The sequence below is a fragment of the Oncorhynchus nerka genome, linkage group LG3, assembly GCF_034236695.1.
Source record: "Oncorhynchus nerka isolate Pitt River linkage group LG3, Oner_Uvic_2.0, whole genome shotgun sequence".
In the NCBI taxonomy this organism is placed as follows: domain Eukaryota; kingdom Metazoa; phylum Chordata; class Actinopteri; order Salmoniformes; family Salmonidae; genus Oncorhynchus; species Oncorhynchus nerka.
This window is the reverse complement of record NC_088398.1, coordinates 68,021,137-68,042,846: the sequence shown is the minus strand read 5'-3', so window position 1 is coordinate 68,042,846 and position 21,710 is coordinate 68,021,137. Positions and strand designations below refer to the sequence as shown.

The following is a 21,710-nucleotide window of genomic DNA, read 5'->3' as shown; positions in this document are numbered from 1 at the left end:
TTGTACATACATGTTATGAAAAACATTGCCTTGCTACCATAATCGCTAGAGAAACATGAGTTTTTTGTGTTTTGTTTTAATGGTAGCTTTGAATGATACACAATATTCTTGTTAAAAAATCTCTTGTGTTTTTGGCAAAGCCTCTTTTAGGATGAGTGAATTCTGTTTTGCACAATTATCCTTTCACCGCCCCTACATTGCACAATGTTAACTGTAATAACGTTGTCAAATGATAATTACAGTTCTTTAATGTAGAAACGCCCACACCTTGGGTACAATGTACTGAAACAAGCCTCAGTTTATGGAGAAGGTTAGACTTCAAGTCATTGAGGCTGCACTGACGTTTCCCTCTGCATCATGAATATGCAATGACAGCATTCTGCCCTTTTATGATGATGAGTTAGACAGTGATGTGTTTACTGAGTACTGTATTTAGTGGTGCCATTGTGACGCTGCTCCGCCCAATAAGGGGCAACAGACAGAATTTGTCCATCTCATGTCAGAATGAAGAGGCCACTAGAGAATGTTCCTACCCTCAGTGTAATAAGATGAAGCATATTTTGTTTTATTAGTTAAATTTTCCCCTCTGAGAAACATTTGTATTAACTCTTGTCTTGTAGCTATAAAGCTATTTAGTTTTTTTTTTTTATACAAGAACTCTTATGCCAAAGCATATCTTTACATAAATATATAGAGTACATAAACCTTCGCTATGCAGCTTTTCTATGTTATGTGAGCTTTTAGGTATGTCCAAGGTGCTATTTGAACTGACACTGTCCTGTTCGCTAGCAGACTGTAGACTTTGGTTCTGTTAGACACTTCTAGTGCCCCTTCTCTTTCTGATTTTCTAGCAGAGGACTTTGTACTCTTTTCTGTATAGCCTAGTACCTATTGTGTGTGTGGTTGAAAATGGTGTAAGTTTATCTTGACTGTTTTTCAAGTGTTGGCTTGTTTTGTTGTATTATAATGTACTATTACTTTGCTAACTTCACTAATGTCAAAAGTTAAATGTTGATAAATGAGTGTGATTAGTAGTGCTACCATTTTCACGAAACAAGGGGAAGCTACTCTTTCCTAAGGCTGGAAATCGTTTGAGGGAAAAAAAGGAACCTTCGTAAATATATTGTTCACAAACTTAAAATCCCTCCTCCCATCCATCTGCTTCATACATGAAGGACAATTGTTCTGTCAAGGAATCTGCCCTGCACTACTATTTGGTTTGTACAGAATCACAAATGTTAATGAGTAGATTGCATTTATTAGAGCTTCTGATGCTCAGTGTTGAGTAGTTTTGTATACTTTTAAACTCATTAAATGTTCATTCCTTTGAGTAACATGATGGTGGCTTTGTTTTTTTTTTGTGTACATGAGAAAGAATCTCAACATTGGTCTGAACACACTGAGGAGTAATCTATTTCATCTTTCAATTGAAGTGCCCTGAATGACTGGGAGGTTTGGTGCCCTCTAGTGATATTGAGATAGCTGGGCAGGCCCTCAGTTGTGCTGTCTTGTTTCTAACAGGCTGACTACGTGGCGCGAGCGTTGCAAAATAATTTCAGAAATCTATATTATTCAATTATTGCACTTACAATGCTCCCTCGCGCCAACGAGCATCTGCGTTGCCAAGGGCTAAAATAGACGTCAAGTTCTATTTGTGATGCAGATTGCGCTGCAAGTCCTGCCTCTCCCATCTTCTCATTGGTTTATAGAAGCAGGTACCCACCCACGTGCCATCTCCTCGGTTATACCCACGTGGGTGACTGAAAGACGAACAAGGTCAGTGGCGGTAATGGGTTACCGAGGTCAAACCGGTAACCCAACTGCGCACGTGCGCTATCATGCTAGCTTGTATTTTGGCCCCCCACACCAAACGTGATCACGACACGCAGGTTAAAATATCAAAACAAACTCTGAACCAATTACATTAATTTTGGGACAGTTCAAAAAGCATGAAACATTTATGGCAATTTAGCTTGTTAGCTTGCACTTGCTAGCTAATGTGTCCTATTTAGCTAGCTTGCTGTAGCTAGCTAATTTGTCCTGGGATATAAACCTTGAGTTGTTATTTTACCTGAAATGCACAAGGTCCTCTACTCCAACAATTAATCCACACAAAACGGTCAACCAACTCGTTTCTAGTCATCTATCCTAGGATTTTTATTCTCTTGACTTTTTTTATTGCGATTGGCAATGTTCATAAATGAGGTGCATTACCGCCACCGACCTCGTTCGTCTTTCAGTCACCCACGTGGGTATAACCGAGGAGATGGCACGTGGGTACCTGCTTCTGTAAACCAATGAGAAGATGGGAGAGACAGGACTTGCAGCGCAATCTGCATCACAAATAGAACTGACTTCTATTTTAGCCCCTTGGCAACGCAGATGCTTGTTGGCGCGAGGGAGCATTGTAGGTGCAATAATTGAATAATATAGATTTCTACATTTATTTTGCAATGCTATCACCCGCGATGCAAGCGGTGTAGTCAGCCTGTTAGGATATGCCCCATTACAGCAAGTGGTGGCAGCATGTTAACTTCTTGTTTCTAGGACTATATGATTGTCTCATTGAAATTATCTTAAGCATGGTGTTTTATGAGGTTGTCGTCTATGTTGACATCTATAAGGGACTTTGATCGTCTCATCTTGCCTGAACCAATGGGAGTGGGGAAGGGGGAGAAACTAGGGAAGTGTGCCAAGGAGGAGCAGTGATTGGTGTGTCAATATAACCAGGAAGAGTACAGTGAATCAGGATGTGACCCAGTGCAATCAAGTAGAAGGGTGAAGGATAACGAGGTTATGTAAAATTTTCTGTAACCCATTTGGCAACCTATTGATTTGAATTCCTGCATAGGTTGAGTCACAGGTTTATAGTTTCTGAAATGTTATTCTCTAAGGGGAATAGTTGTGCAAAACAAAATCAAATCGTATATATTTGCTTATCTCTTTAAGTATGAAGTTGTGGCCCTGTACTGGCAAACACAGTATTTGAAATCATTTTGACCGGGTGTCTCATTTCCAATGGCAGGTGACCCTCTAGAAGCAGGTTTAGGGTGTGAGGGGATCCCCTTAAACAGGCACTGCCCCCCAACACACCTGAATGGGTGTGACTCTTCCATCACCCCTGCCGACATCGTCCCCCACCACCTCTACAGGGATGCAGCAGAGCACATGGTTGCCACTGGTAATGCGGGCAGCCAGGTGGAACACCAGACATCGGTGAAGGCAGAGCAGCAGTACAACCATCAGCAGTATAACCATGCCCTGTTCAGCACCATGCTCCTCTACCATGGCTCCTAGGGTGGAAGGATCCCGTTGTCAGGCCATCCCTCGGTTTGCCTGTCATTTATGCTTGATGTAAGCAAGCATTCATACGCCTTAAAACCATGAAGTGTGTTGAGTGGCTGCTTCTTTATATGGTCATTGTGTAGTTTATTTATGTTAAGGGAAGGGCCATCTCTCCTGAAGGGGAGTGTTTACTTTTCAGTTTATGGATATGAAATGTTCTGTAAAACAGTCACTTGTTTCGTGATACCTTTTTGTGATGTGAAAAGTGGATTTTGAGTGGCTAAAGAAAAAGCTACAGTTAAGGCATATAATGCATTCTCTTTATTTTCAACTTAATGTTTATACATCTGTTTGTTCAGTTATCCTCGGGTCAAAACTAGCCTGAATGTAAAGGAAAGTGTTATGTCAGATGTCTCAAATGAGATGGGTTTTTCTGAGTAATGAAATGATGCCTCAACCTTTGAAACCCTTGTTTGTTTGAAGAATGTCTGTTAACTATGAGGCAGGTTTTGTTTTGTCATCGTTCATCTGTATCCTGATAAATTAAATGACCTAAAAGCACATTGAGATGTGATTATTCTTCTAATTGTCAGGAGATGTAACTGTATGCACTAATGGATGGGGAACAATACAGTATGCTATGACATTGAAATACAGATAGGATATTCAACAACAAAAATGAATGAACTACTATCCTGTATTATTTATGCCTCATCTATTTCCTCCCATAGTTTATTCAATAAGTAAACTGAAATTGAACTTCCAAATTGTACACATGGGATTGGAATTTCAATGTACTTTTTGTACTGAGTGAAGTGACCCTGGGTGCTCTGGACCCTCTGTTGGATTGCATATGACATGACCCATTTGTTAAATAATGGGTTTGAGTTGTACTCAATGCACCTGTACTTACTGCAACAAGTCCCCGTGTTTGCATAGTGAGTGTTATTCAACACCATTTGACCACCCAGGTGCCTGGCAACTGCACGGGAACACTGCAGGCAATGGATTTATGCTCTGTCCCCGTGCATGTGTGTCCTGGCTGACATGCGCAGTGTGGTCTAGGCCTCCATAATGGGACAAATCGACATCTCTTTTATATGTACACTGAACCAAAATATAAACAGTGTTGTAAAGTGTTGGTCTCATGTTTCATGAGATGAAATAAAAGATCCCAGAAATGTTCCATATGGACAAAAAACATTGCTCTCAGATTTTGTGCAAAAATGTGTTTACATCCCTGCTAGTGAGCATTTCTCCTTTGCCAAGATAATCCATCCACCTGACAGGTGTGGTATATCAAGAAGCTGATTAAACAACATTTTTATTCATTTATTAAACATTTTTATTTCACCTTTATTTAACCAGGTAGGCCAGTTGAGAATAAGTTCTCATTTACAACTGCGACCTGGCCAAGATAATGCAAAGCAGTGCGACAAAAACAGAGTTACACATGGGATAAACAATCGTACAGTCAATAATACAATAGCAAAATTTGTAAACAGTGTGTGCAAATGAAGTAAAGAGGTAAGGCAATAAATAGGCCAATAGTGGCAAAGTAATTACAATTTAGCAATTTACACTGGAGTGATATGTGCAGATGAGGATATGCAGGTAGAAATACTGGTGTGCAAAAGAGCAGAAAAACAAAACAAATATGGGGATGAGGTAGGTAGTTGGTTGGATGGGCTATTTACAGATGGGCTGTGTACAGCTGCAGCTCTGTAGTAAGCTGCTCTGACAGCTGACGCTTAAAGTTAGTGAGGGAGATATAAGTCTCCAACTTCAGAGATTTTTGCAGTTCGTTCCAGTCATTGGCAGCAGAGAACTGGAAGGAAAGGAGGTCAAAGTAGATGGCTTCGGGGACGACCAGTGAAATATACCTGCTGGAGCTCGTGCTACAGGTGGGTGTTGCTATGGTGACCAGTGAGCTGAGATAAGGCGGAGCTTTACCTAGCAAGGACTTCTAGATGACCTGGAGCCAGTGGGTTTGGCGACGAATATGTAGCGAGGACCAGCCAACGAGAGCATACAGGTCACAGTGGTGGGTAGTATATGGGGCTTTGGTGACAAACGGATGGCACTGTGATAGACTACATCCAATTTGCTGAGTAGAATGTTGGAGGCTATTTTGTAAATGACATCGACGAAGTCGAGGATCGGTAGGATAGTCAGTTTTACGAGGTTATGTTTGGCAGCATGAGTGAAAGAGGCTTTATTGCGAAATAGTAAGCTGATTCTAGATTTAACTTTGGATTGGAGATGCTTAATGTGAGTCTGGAAGGAGAGTTTACAGTCTAACCAGACACCTAGGTATTTGTAGTTGTCCACATATTCTAAGTCAGAACCGTCCAGAGTAGTGATGCTGGACAGGCGGGCAGGTGCGGGCAGCAATCGATTGAAGAGCATACATTTTGTTTTACTAGCATTTAAGAGCAGTTGGAGGCCACGGAAGGAGTGTTGTATGGCGTTGAAGCTCGTTTGGAGGTTTGTTAACCCAGTGCCCAAAGAAGGGCCAGATGTATACAGAATGGTGTCACCTGCGTAGATGGATCAAAGAATCACCCGCTGCAAGAGCGACATCATTGATATATACGGAAAAAGAGTCGGCCCGAGAACTGAACCCTGTGGCACCCCCATAGAGACTGCCAGAGGTCCGGACATCAGGCCCTCCAATTTGACACTGAACTCGGTCAGAGAAGTAGTTGGTGAATCAGGTGAGGCAGTCATTAGAGAAACCAAGGCTGTTGAGTCTGCCGATAAGAATGCGGTGATTGACAGAGTCGAAAACCTTGGCCAGGTCGATGGAGATGGCTGCACATTACAGTCTTTTATCGATGGCGGTTATGATATCGTTTAGGACCTTGAGCGTAGCTGAGGTACACCCGTGACCAGCTCGGAAACCAGATTGCATAGTGTGAAGGTACGGTGGGATTCGAAATGGTCGGTGATCTGTTTGTTCACTTGGCTTTGAAAGACCTTAGAAAGGCAGGGTAGGATAGATATAGGTCTGTAACAGTTTGGGTCTAGAGTGTCTCCCCCTTTGAAGGGGGGGGGGTGGATGACCGCGGCCGCGTTCCAATCTTTAGGAAGTGATCATTACACAGCTGCACCTTGTGCTGGGGACAATAAAAGGCCACTAAAATGTGCAGTTTTGTCACAACACAATGACACAGATGCGGGCGAGCGGTTTTCTGATGTCAACGTTGTGAACAGAGTGCCCCATGGTGGTGTGGGGTTATGGTATGGGCAGGCATAAGCTACAGACAATAAACACAATTGCATTTTATCGATGACATTTTGAATGCACAGAGATACTGTGACGAGACCCTGAGTCCTATTGTCGTGCCATTCATCCACCACCATCATCTCATGTTTTAGCATGATAATGCACGCCCCCATGTCGCAAGGATCTGTAAACAATTCCTGGAAGCTGAAAATGTCCCAGTTCTTCCATGGCCTGCATGTACGACAACTTCGCACAGCCATTGAAGATGAGTGGGACAACATTCCACAGGCCACAATCAACAGCCTGACCAACTCGATGCAAAGGAGATGTTTCACGCTACATGAGGCAAATGGTGGTCACATCGGAGGGACTGTTGTCCGGTCCTCTGACAGTCTCTATGGTGTGCCACAGGGTTCAATTCTCGGGTCGACTCTCTTAACTGTATACATCAATGATGTTGCTCTTGCTGCTGGTGATTCTCTGATCCACCTCTACGCAGACGACACCATTCTGTATACTTCTGGCCCCTCCTTGGACACTGTGTTAACTAATCTCCAGACGAGCTTCAATGCCATACAACTCTCCTTCTGTGGCCTCCAACTGCTCTTAAACGCAAATAAAACTAAATGCATGCTATTCAATCGATCACTGCCTGCACCTGCCCGCCCGTCCAGCATCACTACTCTGGACGGCTCTGACATAGAATACGTGGACAACTACAAATACCTGGGTGTCTGGTTAGACTGTAAACTCTCCTTCCAGACTCACATTAAGCATCTCCAATCCAAAATTTAATTTAGAATCAGCTTCCTATATCGCAACAAAGCATCCTTCACTCATGCTGCCAAACATACCCTCGTAAAACTGACCATCCTACTGATCCTCGACTTCGGCGATCATCTATAAAATAGCCTCCAACACTTTACTCAACAAACTGGATGCGGTCTATCACAGTGCCATCCGTTTTGTCACCAAAGCCCCATACACTACCCACCATTGTGGCCTGTACGCTCTCGTTGGTTGGCCCTCGCTTCATACTCGTTGCCAGATCCACTGGCTCCAGGTCATCTACAAGTCTCTGCTAGGTAAAGCCCCGCCTTATCTCAGCTCACTGGTCACCATAGCAGCACCCACTCGTAGCACGCGCTCCAGCAGATATATCTCACTGGTCGTCCCCAAAGCCAATTCCTCCTTTGGTCGTCTTTCCTTCCAGTTCTCTGCTGCCCATGACTGGAACGAATTGCAAAAATCTCTGAAGCTGGAGACTCACATCTCCCTCACCAGCTGTCAGAGCAGCTTACAGATAACTGCACCTGTACATAGCCCATCTGTAAACAGCCCATCTATCTACCTACCTCATCCCCATACTGGTATTTATTTATTTTGCTCCCCAGTATCTCTACCTGCACATTCATCTTCTGCCAATCTACCATTCCAGTGTTTAATTGCTATATTTTAATTACTTCGCCACCATGGCCTATTTATTTCCTTAACTTACCTCATTTGCACTCACTGTATATAGACTTTTTGTTTTCTTTTGTTCTACTGTATTATTGACTGTATGTTTTGTTTATTCCATGTGTAACTCTGTGTTGTTGTATGTGTCGAATTGCTACGCTTTATCAGGTCACAGTTGCAAATGAGAACTTGTTCTCAACTAGCCTACCTGGTTAAATAAAGGTTAAATAAAATAAATAAAACATCAGATACTGACTGGTTTTCTGATCCACACCCCCTTTTTTGTGACAAAAGATGGATATTGTTGCATGTTGAGTTTATTTTGTTCAGTATAATTCCCTTGGTACTAGTATGATTCTCCTGACATGTTCAGAACTTATGATCACACACCACAGGACAGAAAGAATACAGGTAAGATTGCATAACAGAATGCAACAATATGCAGGCAGCTATAATATGTTGTACTGAACTGCTACCGAATAGTTGGATGCATAGAGCGATTTACTCATTTGCCAAGCACTATTTGCCTTTAAATGTAACTAGGCAAGTCAGTTAAGAACAAATTCGTATTTACAATGATGGCCTACACCGGCCAAACCCGGACGATGCTGGGCCAATTGTGCGCCGCCCTATTGGACTCCCCAGCACGGCCGGTTGTGATACAGCCTGGAACAAAACAGTACATTTATTTGTAATACCTTTACATAATTTAGTTTACGATGTCTACTCCGGAAAGAAGATTTTGATCTCTCCATATACTGTTCACGTGTGCGAACACCCGTTTGTCAGCTGTCGCCCAGGCCTGGCCGACCTTGATCGCTGGACATTTATTGACCTCATTGTACAAACACCACGTCATTGTAACCACGCCCCCCGTCAAACACGATCTCAGAGCCAAAGGACAAAAAAGAAAAATAGGGTGAGACTATGTAATTGGACACGTATTAAACATTGTTTTTTGATACATCATACGCCATTCAATTCACACACTTAAGGAAGAAGTAACACATTCAAGGGAAAATACATTAAAAGCTAAATTATCTAATGTATCGTTTTACTTAAGAAGAATACACAAAATACGTCGCCTATTTGCTGAAGTGGTATCGCCTAATAAACCACGCACTAGCGGCTAGGGTAGGAGGATAGGATTTCAGAGGCGACAGCGAAAAAGGAACTGAATGTTGTTGTAAACACAACATTAACCAGTTAGCTATATTATAAATACATTTAGTGTAAACAAAGCAGTACATTTATTTGTATTACCTTTATATATATTTAGTTTACGATGTCTACTCCTGCAAGAAGACGACTGATGAGAGATTTTAAGCGGTGAGTTGAACATTTTTCACGGTTAATGATATGCCTGAAGCTAGCTTGTCAGCTAAGGGTACTTGGCTAGCTTGCTAACGCGACCAAGTCATCCAGCCGTCTATTTGATATTTGGTGTTTTATTTAGTTTAACAAATTTGCTATGTTGCCTTTGAAAATAGCGAATGCTTTACACAACAGTCTGCCGCTAAAGTCGACCCATTAGCGACTTATTTCGTCAGCAAGCTAGTTTGCTTACAAGACTTGACTAGCCAGCTAACGTTACTCTGCTAGCTAAGAAAACAACTCGCTCTCCAAGGCACCATAGTTAACTCGCAAACGAAACTGAGTTAAATTAACTAGATGTCATAAAATTACTCAGGATGTGTTTAATATTTCGAGGGATATTTTTTTGCGACATTCTTGAACTTCATATCAAACCATGCATAACGTTTATGAATACGACTGACTTTTAGCTAAACACGAATCTAGGGTTTCTGCATTGGTTGATAATATTGCAAGTAAATTAAGAGTACACTAATTCAGTAATGTTGTAATATACTACAGCTATCAGTTTGAAAATAGGGCTAACAGTTGCTTAAGTTAGGTAGCAAGTAATTTGAAACGTGGAAGTTGTTTCTTTTCCTCGGACCCCATAGGCTACAAGAAGACCCTCCGGCTGGTGTCAGTGGTGCCCCTTCCGAAAACAACATCATGGTGTGGAATGCAGTCATATTCGGGTAAGACGATAAAGCGCAACCGGTCCGATGTGCACATTCAGACTGTGTTCTCTGTCACAGATGTTCAGTACAAATATTACATTAACACCTAGCAAAATATCTACTCATAAGGAGCCTAGCGTTACCTTCAATCCTTAAGATCCAAGGACCGTGTGTTAATTTCAGTGGTAACAGTAGACTGGCCGAGAAAACAGCCAAATACTCAATTTGTAAACGTGAATCGAGTCGACTGAATCGAGTTCAATAAATATGAAGCCCTTTACGTTCATATCACAAGTATTAATGCAAAAAACAAAACACTGTTTTAACCGGTTTTATCACAGTTGCAGCCGACAGTATTTTTCAGTGACAACACGTTTCTGGCTGCCTTTCGTTATACACAGGTGTTCCGCGCATGCTAAAGAGCTAAGTACCACAAGTTGTCGCTCTGTCTAACCTGTTATGGATCATGCGCATTTTCGCAGCTTTTTGTTAACCTCTTGCTCCTACTGAGACGCTTGCGTCCCATCCAGAACTCTGGAAATGCAAATGCGCTACGCTAAATGCTAATAGTATTAGTTAAAACTCAAACGTTAATTAAAATACACATGCAGGGTATTGAATTAAAGCTACACTCGTTGTGAATCCAGGCAACAAGTCAGATTTTTAAAATGCTTTTCGGCGAAAGCATGAGAAGCTATTATCTGATAGCATGTAACACCACAAAAGACCCGCAGGGGACGTAAACAACATCATTAGCATATTCGGCGCTACACAAACCGCACAATAAAATAGAAAACATTCATTACCTTTGACCATCTTCTTTGTTGGCACTCCTAGATGTCCCATAATCACTATTGGGTCTTTTTTTCGATTAAATCGGTCCATATATAGCCTAGATATCGTTATATGTAGACTGTGTGATCAACGAAAAAAAACAGCGTTTCATAACGTAACGTCATTTTTTAAAATTCAAAAAGTCGACGATAAACTTTCACAAAACACTTCGAAATACTTTTGTAATGCAACTTTAGGTATTAGTAAACGTTAATAAGCGATCAAATTAATCACAAGACGAAGTATATTCTATAGCTGTCCGTCTGGAAAAATGTCCGGCTAGAAACTCAACCAAAATATCCGGTCCTAGACCTGAAGAACTGCGCTGCCTTGCATCTGTTTGACCAAGAAACAAATCGTAGGCAAATGACAAGACTCTAGACACTGTGTGGAAGCTGTAGGTACTGCAACCTCAGCCTCATTGTGGTTCACCTTTATCAATGGGTTCAAGTCGCGCAGCAATATATTTTTCCATTTTCAGTGATCAGTTTTTCCTGCGCTTTCCGATGAAACGCACGTTATGTTATAGCCACAGCCGTGATTTAACCAGTTTTATAAACGTCTGAGTGTTTTCTATCCACACATACTAATCATATGCATATACTATATTCCTGGCATGAGTAGCAGGACACTGAAATGTTGCGCGATTTTTAACAGAATGTTCAAAAAAGTAGGGGGTAGGAGTAACAGGTTAAACATCGCGCAACATTTCAGTGTCCTGCTACTCATGCCAGGAATATAGTATATGCATATGATTAGTATGTGTGGATAGAAAACACTCTGCCGTTTCTAAAACTGGTTAAATCACGGCTGTGACTATAACAGAACGTGCGTTTCATCGAAAAGCGCAGGAAAATCTGATCACTGAAAATGGGAAAATATATCCATGCGCCACTTGAACCTATTGTTGAATGGGAACCACATTAAATGGGGCCGAGGTTGCAATACCTACAGCTTCCACACGATGTCAACAGTCTTGTCATTTGCCTAGGATTTGTTTCTTGGTCAAACGGACACGAGGCAGCGCATTTCTTCCGGTCTCCGACAGGATGTTTTGGTTGAGAAATATTTGGACATGATATCAGGACGTGGAGCTATTGAATATACATCGCCCCGTGATCATTTTGATAGATTATTAACGTTTACTAATACCTAAAGTTGCATTACAAAAGTATTTCGAAGTGTTTTGTGAAAGTTTATAGTCGACTTTTTTAATTTAAAAAAATGACGTGGCGTTATAAAACTCAGTTTTTTTCCTTGATTACACAGTCTTCATAGATCGATATCTAGGCTATATATGGACCGATTTAATCGAAAAAAAGACCCAATAGTGATGTTTATGGGACATCTAGGAGTGCCAAGAAAGAAGCTCGTCAAAGGTAATGAATGTTTTATATTTTATTTCTGCGTTTTGGGTAGCGCCGGCTACCGCAAAATCTGTCGTTTTAGGTGACGTCCAGTACTTTGGGGTTGCATGCTATCAGATAATAGCTTCTCATGCTTTCGCCGAAAAGCATTTGACAAATCTGACTTGGTGGATAGATTCACAACGAGTGTAGCTTTAATTCAGTACCTTGAATGTGTGTTTTAATGAAAGTTTGAGTTTTATCAAAAACTATACGTGGCGCTCTTGAAATTTCCGCTGATTTGATCCCCGCAGCGGGAGCTAGTCCCTATTAAGTAAACACAGGCTCTAACATGGAGCTATGGCGGTGTGGGAATTCTAACCCTATAAAGGTGTGTGTCTATTTGTGTTTTTCTCGCTGATATGAAAGATAGTCCTTATGCTCCCAAAATGGTAGCACAAGTGATGCATGTTAATGTTCAGACCTAGCGCCAGGGCTCTTAACAAAACTCCCCTGTACAGAAGACGCCTTCTTCCAATGACTCTTATGTGTAATATCATGGAACTGGGTGAGAGTCATGGTAAAGGACTATGTAACACCATGCTCCATCAGCAAATATTGCTGAGTTTGGGTTCTGAAACAGCCTTTGCTAGTTATTGGTCATTCTGTGAGAGCCAGGTCATGTCGAGACCTTTTTAGGCCAATGATACCAACAATTAAGTGAATTATCTGCTCATTGTAATGTTCCTTCATCTGTATAACTTATTTATGGGGAACTGACACATTAATATTTCATGCACACACAAACTTAACATATTTATTTCCCTTTACAGCCCAGAAGGGACACCTTTTGAGGATGGTGAGTACAGCACTCTACACCCCATTCTTTCTATTTGCATACTCTGTGCAGTTAAGGTTTGTGTGACATTGTTGATTTGATAAATTCCACATGAAGTAGGCTAGAGCAGTCAATCATCAACTCCCTGTTTTATCTAACAGTGTTATTGCAGATAATGCAACAGCTGTAATTGCAAAAACACGTTTCTAACATTCTTGGTTGCGTGATATTAGCCGTGGTTCTAATTCATATTTCCCTCCATCTTTTATATGTTCCAGGCACATTTAAGCTCACTGTTGAGTTCACAGAAGAATACCCCAACAAACCCCCCACAGTGAGATTTGTGTCAAAGATGTTTCATCCAAATGGTATGTTGTCACAACGAAAGTAGCAAAACATTCCGATAATGATTAGTATTGCCTACAAAGATTAACACTATTTTTACCCTTCCATTTTATTTAGTGTATGCAGATGGGAGTATATGTCTGGACATTCTACAGAATCGATGGAGTCCAACCTATGACGTATCATCCATTCTTACCTCAATCCAGGTAGACACATTTATCATGTTTTCCATGCATCCTCCTGTCAACATTTAGTCCTACTGCGACGGAGCAGAGATAAGCCACAACAGACCTTAGACTTTCCATACTGAAGTGCCATGGTGCATATTCCTACTGTTATGCCAAACTCCGTGTGCTGTAGAATGCCTGTCTCATTTACTCTGTTGGCCTATCACCCCTCTCTCCCTTCCCTTCCCTCCTTCCAGTCCCTGCTAGACGAACCAAACCCCAACAGTCCGGCCAACAGTCAGGCGGCCCAGCTTTACCAGGAAAACAAGAGGGAGTACGAGAAGCGTGTGTCGGCCATTGTAGAACAAAGCTGGAGGGACAGTTGACCAGACCCTCTCCCTTCTGTCCTCCTCTGTCCCCAGCACTGCGCTGTGTGTGACTCGAGTTCTAGTGGAGTACATCTTCATTTAGTTTTTCTTTTTAAGCTTTTATGCACTTTACCTCTCCCTTCCCTTGTAGAACCTCTTTTTTTCTGACACGCTTGGAGTGATTGTATTTTTTATTTTTTTTGTATTTTCCCCTCATATTTTGGCCTATCGGGACGTATGTGCTGAATCTTGCCTTTGCCACTACGCTCTTCAATTGAGGACCATTTTTGGATATCAATTACCTTGCCTCATCCCTTCACTGAAACAAATGAGTTGGACTAATTTGTTTAAAGTTTGGAAGAAATATCAATTATGATAACCTAGCTTGTAGGTTCCTTCTTTGGTGTGCTCCCCTTAATTTATATCAAGCTAATTTTACAAAGCAGCATCTGAGCTATCAAGCTCTACCTTTCTTTGGACAATTGCTGCCCGTGTTCATCCTAAACACCCTGATTGAGAATCAGACCCACAAGCTTAACCCATGTCTTTGCTGTGTTGTGAGCTCTGTTACATGCATGACAGTGAGTGCATTCATGTTGTTCAGTACCCTCAATGTATATAGGAAAACATACATCTGGATTTATGTACAGATTTTGCACTGGTTGTTCATGTCATTTTTTCCAGCACTTGTAAATAAAGGCAAAACTACCTTTACTTTGACCGTAGTACTGTTTCTCTTGGATACCGACAGTAAACCATGTGCTCCCTACAGTATTCATCAATCCATTCTATATTTAGCTTTGTGGCAAATAATGTGATATCAGTGATCTGTGAAACTAGCTTCAAAGTTCATGCATCTGTTAACACTATTGAGGCAAACCTTAATGAGAACTCCACATCTAAAACCAATCACAATTGCAGAACCGCATGGAGTGATTGTGTACACAACACCAAATGACACGAGTTGTTGCTTTGCTATTTTTGACTGGCAGTATGCAAAGATCAGAGGGGGATATGTCATTTGCAGAACCCCTTGGTAAGGATTTTAGGCTAGGTTTCTATATGATGTAAATACTTTTGATTTAATACTACCGTTGGACGAGATACATTTAATTCACCTTACTGGTGTCAAGTGAAAGTCCCCATGAACACAGGCCCATTGCCAAGGGGATTTGATGTCACGCACTCCATAAAACATTTTCAACTTAAGAGATGATTAAGTGTCTACAATGCATTTTGCTAGGGCAGTCCTATCAGTAATGGCACTTCAAGCAAAGGGCAGTCACATCTCAGATACACACAAAGACAATTCAACAGGAAGTTCATTGCACAATCTTGGATGAATTTTTTTATTTGTTCGGAAGAGCATTAAGGTTGCATGCATGATACAGCAACGTCAACAATCATTGGTGTGGCTATTTGATAAAATAATCTATTACATTATACTGTATCTGTCGTGAACCAGAATGTCCATCTTCCAGTACAGCATTTACTAAAATAAGTCCCTCTTTCCAATTCATTTTCAAACAGCATTGGGAGTAGAAAAAAACTAACCTAGCATGACAATGTCCACTGGGCTAGGTAGAGAAGCTACCTGTTGTAGGCCCTTTCCTTCTTCGCCCTCTCTAGGGCCTTGTCCATTGTCTTCTCATTCTCGCCCCTGCATTTGGGGCAGAACCACTTCCCCTTGGGCTTGTGATGTAGCGCCACACAGGAGAAGTGGAACCACTCGATGAGACACTCGTCGTTATCACAGCCAATCATCTCGCCGTAGGATACCTGTTCACACAGGCAGTAAGTGGGCTCGTCTGGGTCGATGGGCAGGTCTAGGGGTGACACCTCCCTCTCTGACTTGCCCTTTGACCTCTTCTTCTTCTTGGACGACAACGTTTTGGCCCTCTTCTCTCTGGGCACCCCCATGGCCACCTCATCCACATGACCCATGCTTCCATAGCTCTCCCAATTCTCTCCGCTTTTCTGCCGCCGTGACCGTTTCCCGCCAGACTTGTCCCCCCCGCCGACTGAGCACGGTGTCACCTCGTCACGCCTCTTGTCATGGTGACCAGCTTTGCCCGGAGTTGTTTCTGCCGACGGCGCTATGGAGGCTGCGGTCGTTGTCATGGCAGTTGATGTGGGTACATGGGTATCAGGGTTCTCCTTGGAGGCGTGGAGGAGCTCAGAATGCCAGTCCACCTGTCTGCTACAGTTGTCCACCAACTCCACCTGGAACAGTACAGAGTGAGTATGTGTGTGTATATATATATTTTAAACACTGTGGATTTTGATCAGTGAGGTGACATGCAGTACCAGTCAAAAGTTTGGATAACCCACTCAATTCCAGTTTTTTTTTTTTTTTTACATTGTAGAATAAGACCAACTATGAAATAACACATATGGAATCATGTAGTAACCAATTTCTTTTTTTTACATCAAAATATATTTGAGATTCTTCAAAGTAGCCACCCTTTGCTTTGGACAATATTGGCAACCTCTCAACAAGGTTAATGAGGTAGTTAACTGGAATGAATTTCAATTAACAGGTGTGCCTTGTTAGTTAATTTGATCCAATCAGTTGTTGCGACAAGATAGGGTTGTTACACAGAAGATTTCCAAATATGGCTAAAGACCAAGTCCATATTATCGCAAGAACAGCTCAAATAAGCAAAGAGAAACGACTGTCCATCATTACTTTAAGACATGAAGGTTAGTCAATGCGGAAAATGTCAAGAACTTTTCAAGTTTCTTCAAGTGCAGTCGCAAAAACCATCAAGCGCTATGATGAAACTGGCTCTCATGAGGACCGCCACAGGAAAGGAAGACCCAGAGTTACCTCTGCTGCAGAGGATAAGTTCACTTGAGTTACCAGCCTCAGAAATTACAGCCCAAATAAATCCTTTAGAGTTCAAGAGACACATCCCAACATCAACTATTCAGAGGAGACTGTCAATTGCTGCAAATAAACTACTAAAATGATGCCAATAAGAGACTTGCTTGGGCCAATTTGAGATTTCTTGTTTCCAACCCTTGTGTGTTTGAGATGCAGAGTAGGTGAACAGATGATCTCCGCATGTGTGGTTCCCACAGTGAAGCATGGAGGAGGTGGTGTGATGGTGCTTTGCTGGTGACACTGTCTTATGTATTTAGAATTCAAGACACACTTAACCAGCATGGCTTCCATAGCATTCTGCAGCAATAAGCCATCCCATCTGGTTTGCACATATACCGCATTTTATGATATACCGGTATTGTTGCAGTGACCAGTTTGGGTTTTTACTTTACCTTCTAAACCAGTATTTGAATGTTTGGTTTGTAAAATGTGATACGCCATGTGTGTAGTATGAGCTAAAAATAAGGACGCGCGACTGTTTATTAACCTAACCATCGCATGTCATATATAGGTACGGATATCCCCAAGGGACATCCTACAACAATGTGTAATGTTAATTTTGATAGTTTACTTCGCTACTTGAATCATCTCTCTCCGCCCTGTTCTCCGTTCCACACACAGCCACGCCCCCTGTCACTGAAGGAGCGCATTTGACTTTCCTCAACCACGAGACACTTGCGTTCAGTCAAGAATGCGGTTTTCACTTTGCTTATAAATAATCAACTAGCGTTCTATAATGACACTATAAGTTTGTGTTTCTTACATCAGTAAACAGCTAGTTTGTCAATTTCTTAGCAAGTTGCCCTAAATCTTGTGGGACGCTAATTATTAGCCGCTAATGCTAATAGCTACTGAGTAAGAGCAAACGTAGCTAGCTAATACAGGTGATGGTGTAGACCTAAATCAGCATGTTGTTTGTGCAACAGCATCTTCTAAATCAATGAGGAATATGCAAAGCAAGAATGTTAGCTTCATGAAGTAGCTAAGAGAAAACATGCAACGTAGCCAAAGCTCATAGGGTCCCCTAGGAAACACTTATCAAAACTTTAGTTCCTACCCTGTCACAATAACGCCTTCCTGACATTTTAATTAGTTGCCATCTCAAACACTGTATTCAAAATGCCCACTATTATATTCTAACTATAGAATTAGAATAGTCATTCTATTTCCAAGATTCCAACAGTTTTGCTCTAATTCGCAAGTCAAATCACAATTGCAACATTTGGTTTAAAAAAAAAAAAGTCCTAGATTTTGCCCATATCATGCAGCCCTATGTGGCAGTGTGGGAATTCTCAATTGAGCAGTGGTTGTAAAGTACTTAAGTAGTACTTGAAAGTGTTTTTACTTAAGTCTTTTTTTGGGGTATATGTACATTATTTTTACTCCATACATTTTCTCTGACACCTAAAAGTACTCGTTACATTTTGAATGCTTAGCAGGACAGGAAAATGGTCCAATTCACACAATTGTCAAGAGAATATCCCATGTCATCTAATGCCTCTGATCTGGCAGACTCAAACACAAATGCTTTGTTTGTAAATTATGTCTGAGTGTTGGAGTGGTGCCCCTGGCTATCTGTAAATTATGTCTGAGTGTTGGAGTGTGCCCCTGGCTATCTGTAAATTATGTCTGAGTGTGCCCCTGGCTATCTGTAAATAAAGACAAGAAAATGGTGCCACCTGGTTAAGGAATTTGAAACGATTTATACTTTTACTTTGATAGCTAAGTACATTTGATCAATTACATTTACTTTTGGTACTTAAGTATATCTAAAACCAAATACTTTTAGACATTTACTCAAGTTGTATTTTACAGGGTGAATCCCGTTTACTTGAGTAATTTTCTATTAATGTATCTTTACTTTTACTCAAGTATGATAATTGGGTACTTTTTCCACCACTGCAACTGAGTGCAGGGAATGCAGAAGTGCTGAAATGTGCTTTGGTTGAAGTTGAATTGAACAGTATAAAACAATCAGAATAGAGAAAGACTCATTGAAATCACTTAGAATGTACGTGTTGCCACCCTAGGATCACTCACTAATTATAAAGCAAACATAGAACTTTGATTATTCAAAACTAAAAATACCACACCATTTTTTTTTTTTACAAATACCATATTAATATTTTTGCCATATCACTTAGCCCTAAGTGGGACTGTTTTTCAACAGGACAATGACCAAAACACACCTCCAGGCTGTGTAAGGGTTATTTGACCAAGGAGAGTGATGGACTGCTGCATCAGATGACCTGGCCTCTACAATCACCTGACCTCAACCCAATTGAGATGGTTTGGGGTGAATTGGACCGCAGAGTTAAGGAAAGCAGCCAACAAGTGCACAGCTTGTGGGGGAATTCCTTCAAGACTGTTGGAAAAGCATTTTGGTTGAGAGAATGCCAAGCATGTGCAAAGCTGTCATCAAGGTAAAGGCTGGCTACTTTGAAGACTCTCAAATATATTTAGATTTGTTTAATATTTTGTTGGTTACTACATGATTCCATATGTGTTATTTCATAGTTTTGGTGTCTTCACTATTATTCTACAATGTAGAAAATAGTAAAAATAAAGAAAACCCCTTGAATGAGTAGGTGTCCAAACCTTTGACTGGTATTGCAAGTTGGTCAAGGAGAGTGACCAATATGGGTTTTGTTGCAGCCTCATCCATCAATATTATTGCTTTTCAAGTTGGAAAATCACTAATCCTGAAGAAGTTTGTCCTGTCCGCAGGACAGTTGAGCTAACGTAGGCTAATGTGAGAAACAAAACAAAAAAGATTCCCAGGACTTATACATATCTGATATGGGCAGAAAGTTTAAATTCTTGTTAATCTAACTGCACTGTCCAATTTACAGTAGCTATTAGAGTGAAATAATACCATGTTATTGTTTGAGAAGAGTGCACAATTATGAACTTGAAAATGTATGAATAAACCAATAAGGCACATTTGGGCAGTCTTGATACAACATTTTGAATAGATATGCAAGATTTCACTGCATCACTCAGACTTTGCACATAAAGTGCTGCTATAGTGGCCAAAGTCTGAAATGCACCTGGGCTAGAATAATAAATTATGCCCTTTCTATTGCATTTCAAAAACGGTACAAAAAAAAAAAAAAAACTTTTCTTCCTTTTGTATTTTCTTTTACCAGATCTAATGTGTTATATTCTCCTACATTCCTTTCACATTTCCACAAACTTCAAAGTGTTTCCTTTCAAATGGTATCAATAATACACATATCCTTGCTACAGGCAGGTAGATTTAGGCATGTCATTTTATGCGAAAATTGAAAAAGTGGTTTAAGCAAAGTTCATTTAAAAGGGGAGACAGTTGTCCATAAACAATAATAGAGGCAGCCAGCCACGTTCACGCACCATCTGCCCAGCAATCTGGATCTTCTCATCTCCCAGCTCCTGGCTGCGGATAAGAGCTCTCTGGATGGCCAGCTGAAGTCTATGCCGCTGGAGAGGGTCGGACTCCCGACTGTAGCGCTCATAAACGTCATCCAGCTCTTGCAGGCCATCTGAGCCAGGCAGGCGGGCCATAGGATGCAAGAGATATAACAAACAATATAACAAACATGGCCCATAGATAGCGTAAAGTGGATGGAGTGGCAGTTTTATTATGGAGCTAAACAAACGTGTATTACTCTAGTAAGCTAAATACAGTTGCATAACTTGAAACGAATATTGTTTTAATTTGACATAGAATAGTAGACACCTTTTATTCAAATTGTAACTTAATCGAAAGATACAAGCTAGCTAGACTGTGCATCTGGACCCCAGTACCCAGCTACTGCTATAAACTAGCTTCAGCTTGCTAGGTTAACAGACTGGTAGCAGTTATGTAAACTGGCTATATTGATTAACGCTACCTAGCAGGTAGCTAGCAAAGTTGGTCAGTGGATGAAACGTGAACGATGTACCTTGATACGTCGCATCAATTTCCTTCATAAGCGACACACTCCTCTGTAGGTCGAAAGGCAGTGATTCGACCAAATCCAAATATTCTTCCACATAATTTGAAACGACTTGGACCGGGTCGCCGTTAGCCGGATTTAACATTCTCGTCAGTCAATGTCCACACAAAGCTGTCCACAAAAAAAACATGTTACACAGAACATCCTTCTACAACATTATGGCACACAGAACATCCGAAACTCAACCCTACAGTACACGTTGGACGAATAAATAAAACATATTTGCAATCTCTTTTACGTTTAAGCTGATCTTTTCCCTTACTGTATCCATGAAACCTAGTTCCACTAACGTTTAACAGGAGGAAGCTTCAGGCTCTTAGAGCCTACTGTGTTAGCGAACTAGCTACCATTAGCTAGTAGCAGTAACGTCGTTACAGCCTTCATACTGATTACGGTCTGAACACGCTAATGAAGCAATGCAAACGACCCATTTTTACTCACCAGAAACGTTATATTTTTTCCGCTTACTGAAGCTCATACAATGTATTCAATCCAACTGGAGAATATTCTAACGGCGCATTGATTAGAGCGTGAAGAACGGTAGAACTTGAGTTGAACAAATAAACCGGTGTTTTGCGCATGCGCATCCTGTGAAACAAACTCGACATGTGTCGATTTGTTTTTTTGTGAAGATACTTTTTCGGCAACGACGTTTGAATCTGTTTTTAAGTCTATTGTTTTAATGCGTTTAGTTTACAATTATGCAGATCTTGTGAAAATGGTTGATGCCTGACATGTTGATGTTACATTTTAGCTTGATACAGTTCCATCGTTTTGCTCTGATGTTATGAAGGCGATAACCCGCCATATCGTAAATACAATGTATGCGCCCTCAGGTGGCAGTATGACAGAATGGCAATTATTTAAAATGTAAACAAAGTTTCTCTCCATCGCAGGCATTTCGCACTGTTTGAGCTGACAGTTATCATTGATACATTGGATAATC

At 41.1% G+C, this 21,710-nt stretch overlaps 3 protein-coding genes across 3 annotated transcripts in view; 2 read left to right on the top strand and 1 right to left on the bottom strand.

Moving 5' to 3' along the window:
* Nucleotides 1-3,846, top strand: part of ankrd10b (ankyrin repeat domain 10b) — a 28,632-nt gene extending 24,786 nt beyond the window's left edge. The window contains exon 6 of the mRNA XM_029639713.2: nucleotides 3,026-3,846. Within this exon, the coding sequence (XP_029495573.1) occupies nucleotides 3,026-3,297 (272 nt within the window). The 3' untranslated portion in view covers nucleotides 3,298-3,846. The remainder of the gene's footprint in view (nucleotides 1-3,025) is intronic.
* Nucleotides 3,847-9,104: 5,258 nt separating this feature from the next.
* Nucleotides 9,105-14,620, top strand: LOC115112673 (ubiquitin-conjugating enzyme E2 A-like). The gene is made up of 6 exons (XM_029639703.2): nucleotides 9,105-9,301; nucleotides 9,940-10,020; nucleotides 13,016-13,041; nucleotides 13,299-13,388; nucleotides 13,483-13,571; nucleotides 13,790-14,620. The coding sequence occupies exons 1-6, from the start codon at nucleotides 9,258-9,260 to the stop codon at nucleotides 13,916-13,918; spliced, it is 459 nt and encodes a 152-aa protein (XP_029495563.1). The 5' UTR covers nucleotides 9,105-9,257; the 3' UTR covers nucleotides 13,919-14,620.
* A 601-nt stretch (nucleotides 14,621-15,221) lies between these two features.
* Nucleotides 15,222-21,655, bottom strand: LOC115112662 (inhibitor of growth protein 1-like). The gene is made up of 4 exons (XM_029639694.2): nucleotides 21,206-21,655; nucleotides 20,711-20,875; nucleotides 20,160-20,308; nucleotides 15,222-16,123 (listed from the first exon to the last, which is right to left on the bottom strand). The coding sequence occupies exons 2-4, from the start codon at nucleotides 20,847-20,849 to the stop codon at nucleotides 15,491-15,493; spliced, it is 921 nt and encodes a 306-aa protein (XP_029495554.1). The 5' UTR covers nucleotides 20,850-20,875; nucleotides 21,206-21,655; the 3' UTR covers nucleotides 15,222-15,490.
* Nucleotides 21,656-21,710: the final 55 nt, after the last annotated feature.

Excerpts from the sequence above, each read along its gene's own strand:
- LOC115112673 (XM_029639703.2), top strand. The coding sequence starts at position 9,258 with ATGTCTACTCCTGCAAGAAGACGACTGATGAGAGATTTTAAGCG. Across the intron at positions 9,302-9,939 it reads CTGATGAGAGATTTTAAGCG|GCTACAAGAAGACCCTCCGG; the intron begins GTGAGTTGAACA and ends CGGACCCCATAG. Across the intron at positions 13,572-13,789 it reads CCATTCTTACCTCAATCCAG|TCCCTGCTAGACGAACCAAA; the intron begins GTAGACACATTT and ends CCCTCCTTCCAG.
- LOC115112662 (XM_029639694.2), bottom strand. The coding sequence starts at position 20,849 with ATGTTAAATCCGGCTAACGGCGACCCGGTCCAAGTCGTTTCAAATTAT. Across the intron at positions 20,309-20,710 it reads AATTGATGCGACGTATCAAG|ATGGCCTGCAAGAGCTGGAT; the intron begins GTACATCGTTCA and ends TGCCTGGCTCAG. Across the intron at positions 16,124-20,159 it reads TCCAGATTGCTGGGCAGATG|GTGGAGTTGGTGGACAACTG; the intron begins GTGCGTGAACGT and ends GTACTGTTCCAG.